Source organism: Mandrillus leucophaeus, unplaced genomic scaffold, assembly GCF_000951045.1.
Source record: "Mandrillus leucophaeus isolate KB7577 unplaced genomic scaffold, Mleu.le_1.0 Scaffold52, whole genome shotgun sequence".
Classification (NCBI taxonomy): domain Eukaryota; kingdom Metazoa; phylum Chordata; class Mammalia; order Primates; family Cercopithecidae; genus Mandrillus; species Mandrillus leucophaeus.
The window spans coordinates 2,592,527-2,597,653 of NW_012105586.1; the positions used below are offsets into that span (position 1 = coordinate 2,592,527).

Sequence of the window (5,127 nt, forward strand, 5' to 3'; positions counted from 1 at the left end):
ATGTTGCCCAGTCTGGCCTTGAACTCCTGGACTCAGGTGATCCTTCTGCCTCAGCCTTCCCAGTAGCTGGGTCACTGTGATGATTTTAATTGAATTCTGTGGTGTGTAAGAAGACCAGCCTGCAAGGCAAGCACAGATGGGGCAGCTTTTGTTCTGAGAAATTCGTGCCCTTACTGAACTTGGGTCTGGCTATTTTTGGAATATGGCCAGCGTCCAGTTCTAACCCACGACACGGTCTTTTTGGAGTAGCATGAACTCAGGACAAAGCTGGCTGCATAGTCAAACCCTCACCCCTTCCATCCTGCGCACACACTATTTCAAGTAACAGATGTTCCAGGCAGAGCCAGCCAGAGTGAGCTGTTCCTCATCTCCACCAACCCCTGCAATCTCTGCCCGAGTCCCCCTCCTTCCATCCGCCTCCCCTTACTAGAGTCTCAGCCCTTCCTCCTCGCCTGGAAGTCTTGCCCCCGCCCCCTTGTGCTGGCTCGAGCTCAGGCCTCTTCCTTTGTCGCAGCTCCGCCCAGTTGAACACACCCACCCGCTGGGGAAGGTGCCTCTGTTCCCTCCCCACGCACTCTGGGCCTAGCTGACAGAGATGGACCATCGAAAAGCCAGGGTCCTCCCAGCTGGGCACTACTGCCCCTCACTAGGAATATGGGCCTCGCAGGCTGGCAGTGTGAGGTTCTCTGTGGCACCTTCCATCAGGTAGCTGTCACCGAGGAGCACGTTGTAGTGCCGGGTGGGGGCTGCCTTGCATGCAAGGAACCTGGCAGCAGCGGAGGGCTAGGCTTTGAGTGAGGCGGCCCCGACAGCCATAGCTGAGTAGCATGGAGCCACTGGGAGGGGGCAGTGTCACCTTTTTTGGCCTTCTTCCTGTGTGGAAATACAGCACCTCCGGCTTGAACCTGCCACTCAGGTGTCTCGATGTGCCGGGGGTGTGGCTGCCTGCCCCCTGATGCTCCCTGCCCCACCCCGTGCAGCAGGAACCTGGCCATGGTGAACGAAGCCAGAGGAAATGGCAGCCTCAACCCCTGTTTGGAGGGCAGTGCCAGCAGTAGCAGCGAGAGCTCCAAAGACAGTTCGAGATGTTCCACCCCGGGCCTGGACCCCGAGCGGCATGAGAGACTCCGGGACAAGATGAGGCGGCGAATGGAATCTGGTGACAAGTGGTTCTCTTTGGAATTCTTCCCTCCTCGAACTGCTGAGGGAGCTGTCAATCTCATCTCAAGGTAAATTGATGCAAGGTTAAGGTGGGGGCGGGGAGTTCTGGTTCCTGGGGAGCCAACTGTCAGCCCTGAGGCTGGGCTGCCCTTTAACCCGGGAGAAAAAAGCAGCCAGAGCAGGCAGGAAGGAGAAGGCAGAGTGGGTCATCTGATCTGCCACTTCTCTTGCCTGTAAAAGTCCCTCCACAGTGTCAAGGGTATTTTAGACACACTCTTCAATGGGTTAAAAATGTTGATTCTCACAGTATATTCTTTGGTGGAACTTGGGGGCTGGATCACGAGTGCAGTTTAGGAAGTCACAAAGCAGTAAGAATGTTTTCAGCAAGTTAGAAATTTGGATTATGCTTCCTGAAATCTAGAAATGCCAACTGAATTACATTAGCACTTCATGAATTGCAGTTTTTTTTTTTTTTTAAAGTTTATGGCTTTTACTGTTTGCACTTCTCACGTGTCACTCCCAAGTTTTTGAAGTTTAAACACACAAGGATGTTTAAATACACCGCCGATAGCTTGTAACACAAGTACTCGTGCACATCCAGGCTTTTGAGTCTCGTTTCGGAACTTGGCCTTGGTCTGCACAGCTGTAAGCTGCTGCACAGGGCTTGGGGGGTGGCATGAAAGAAACGTGAGTCTGCCGACCCTCTTTCTAACTGTTCCTACGGCGAGGCTGTGCTTGCCACAGTTAGGATTCCCCTGACTCTCAACCACGATGTCTTAACTCACCCGAGATAATAAATGGGCAAACGCTGTGAAAAGTCTGAAGTGCTGCTGTCACAAAATGGTGGCGCTGTTATTGTGTCTTACCTCTGTAATAGTGATCACGACGGCACCTCATATATACTGAGTATTTGGTTTGTACACCAGGCACTGTTCTAAGTGCTGTGGAACCAGCTGCCGTCATATTCTCCTAGTGTTGTTATGGTTTTTTGTTGTTGTTGCTGCTTTTTTTTTTTTTTTTTTGAGACGGAGTCTTACTCTGTAGCCTAGGCCCGAGTGCAGTGGTGTGATCTCAGCTCACTGCAAGCTCCGCCTCCTGGCTCAAGCAATTCTCCTGCCTCTGCCTCTGCCTCCCAAGTAGCTGGGATTACAGGCACCCACCACCACACCCAGCTAATTTTTGTATTTTTAGTAGAGATGGGGTTTCACCATGTGGCCAGGCTGGTCTTGAATTCTTGATCTCAAATGATCCGCCCGCCTCAGCCTCCCAAAGTGCTGGGATTACAGGCGTGAGCCACTGCACTTAGCCTCCTAGTGTTATTATGAAGTGGTTACCATTATCTGCTGCATCTTATAAATAAGGAAACAGAACTCACAGAGGTTAAGTAATGTACCCAAGATCATACAGCTATAAGTAGCAAAGCCAGGATATGAACACTGATTGGTCTGTCTCCAACCTTCATTTATGCTTCTCTAACCCCCGGGCCCCGTGGGAAGGCAGTGAGGGATGGTATTTCCCCTGGAACCTCTCTTCAGAAACAAACCCCCTACAGGTTTGACCGGATGGCGGCAGGCGGCCCCCTCTTCATAGATGTGACCTGGCACCCAGCAGGTGACCCTGGCTCAGACAAGGAGACCTCCTCCATGATGATCGCCAGCACCGCCGTGAACTACTGTGGCCTGGAGACCATCCTGCACATGACCTGCTGCTGTCAGCGCCTGGAGGAGATCACGGGCCATCTGCACAAAGCCAAGCAGCTGGGCCTGAAGAACATCATGGCACTGCGGGGAGGTGTGGAGCCAGCACTCCTACACTCTGGGTTCTGGCTTTCCCAGAGGCCACTTGTAGCCTGAACTTGGTTCCTGAAACGGTCCTTTACTGCTCCCTGGGCCCCACGCTGAGGATCCGCAGGATCCCATCCCCGCCAGTAGTGTCAGCAGGCGTTGTGGGCAGTGAGTCACCCTGGGCACCCCACACAGGCAGCCACCTCTTCCAACTCTTGACCTCGACGTAGGAGTTCCGTCGGGAATGCAGTCGCAGCCTGATAACCCTCTGCCCTGCCTATACCACTGCATCGATTGCTGGCTGCACCCAGCACTTGGCCCAATCACAGAGTATCCAGGAGTGAGAATAGCCGGTTAGGCCTCTGGTGCCTGCTGTCGTCAGGCCACCCAAGAGTGGGAAGAGGGAGCCTGAGGGGTGGGGTCCTGTGGCCTCCTGCTCCCCACCACAAGACCCCTTCACTTGAGTAGAAAATTCTCCCAGGAGGCAGGAGCCCTAAGGCCGTGGGATGGGAAAGGGTGGCAGGCATGCCCAGGTAGAAGTAGGGAAGGGCTCTCCAGTCCTCCAGGCACAGTGAGGAGCAGCAGTGGTCTCCTATTCTCCACCGTCAGCACAGGGTCAGCACCCAGTGAATACTGAACGGGTGGGCTGCTTTCTTCCCTCTCACTGTCTTACCAAGGGCTAGAAAGAGAAGAACCAAACCTAAATAATACGAAGTTTCTGCCTTTCAGGGACTCGCAGTCCTAGGTGTCAGGGCTAGGTAGAGGGAACAGAAAGGCTCTCTGGAGGCTGGGTGAGACCCAGTGACCATGACCTCCACTAACCCTGCAGACCCCATAGGTGACCAGTGGGAAGAGGAGGAGGGAGGCTTCAACTACGCAGTGGACCTGGTGAAGCACATCCGAAGTGAGTTTGGTGACTACTTTGACCTCTGTGTGGCAGGTGAGTGACTGGATCATCCTGGTGGCGGGGATGGAGCTAGGGAGGCTCAGATAGCCTGTCAGTGTTCGGTGCAGGACACAGTGATCAGATGCACCTATGGGTCCATGCTGGATGAGGGACATGCAGAGGTGAATTGTACCATGTCCTTGCTCCTTTTATATCACCTACTCCCCTCCTGGGCCTGCCACCATCGACCCTTAGCTTTTTGTTCCTCTGCCTGGCTGTGCCCTTAGCCTGCTTCTAGGCCTTATTCTTTTCTTTAAAACAAAAGAGGGGGCCGGGCGCAGTGGCTCACGCCTGTAATCCCAGCACTTTGGGAAGCCAAGGCAGGCAGATCACCTGAGGTCAGGAGTTCGAGACCAGCCTGGCCAACATGGTGAAACCCCATCTACTAAAAATACAAAAATTAGCCGAGTATGGTAGTGCACACCTGTAGTCCCAGCTACTCAGGAGGCTGAGCCAGGAGAATCCCTTGGACCCAGAAGGCGGAGGTTGCAATAAGCCGAGATTGTGCCACTGCACTCCAGCCTCAGTGACAGAGCGAGACTACATCTCAAAACAAAACAAAACACCCCACAAAAGAGGGAAATTTACTAACAGGATTCCAGAGGGCAGGGAACCCAAGGTCAGGCGATGGCCTCAGATCTCACGAGGCACTGGAAGAGGTCAAAATGCAAGGACCTCCCTCATTCCCTCTGGCGCCACAGGGTCCCCCGTCTCCACTTCCCACTGCACATCTGTGCTTCGTCTGGGAGACCTGATGCCCATGCTTTTCCACACACCTGGCCTGCTCCTAAGTGTGCAGAGTGTCAGCTCCAGCCAGTTCCCCAGGCTAATGGATGGGCCTCCATTCCAAATTCCCAGGAGAGAGAATCACCAGTGGCCACAGCCACAAGACCAGGTTTACCCAACAGAAATGGGTGGGTTGGACTTCCCTTCCACCCTTGAAGCTAAAGGCTGGGATTGAGCCCTCGGCATCTCAGACAGGGCTCAGGTATGGCGAGGCAGTGTGCGCCAGGGACAGGAATTCCTGGGATTGGCACATTTTCTGGGATGATAGTTTTTTGCCAATATTTTGGGAGAAATCCTACCATTTTTATATTAAGCATGGCTACGTTATGGAGTGGTATCTAAAGTGATATGAACTAAAAAAAAAAAAAAAAAAAAAGGCCGGGTGCAGTGACTCAAGTCTATAATCCTAGCACTCTGGGAGGCCAAGGTGGGCAGATCATGAGGTCAGGA

At 53.3% G+C, this 5,127-nt stretch overlaps 1 protein-coding gene across 3 annotated transcripts in view; it reads left to right on the forward strand.

Annotated features, from left to right (window-relative positions):
* MTHFR (methylenetetrahydrofolate reductase (NAD(P)H)) overlaps window positions 1-5,127 on the forward strand; it is a 17,418-nt gene that overhangs the window by 2,873 nt on the left and 9,418 nt on the right. Inside the window, exons 1-4 of one of the 3 annotated variants that reach the window (XM_011996575.1) lie at window positions 565-705; window positions 981-1,229; window positions 2,714-2,952; window positions 3,775-3,885. In XM_011996575.1, coding sequence (XP_011851965.1) covers window positions 596-705; window positions 981-1,229; window positions 2,714-2,952; window positions 3,775-3,885 — 709 coding nt within the window. In that variant the 5' untranslated portion in view covers window positions 565-595. Of the gene's footprint in view, window positions 1-564; window positions 706-980; window positions 1,230-2,713; window positions 2,953-3,774; window positions 3,886-5,127 lie in introns of those variants that run through there. The other 2 variants (XM_011996576.1, XM_011996577.1) reach the window with 2 other exon arrangements.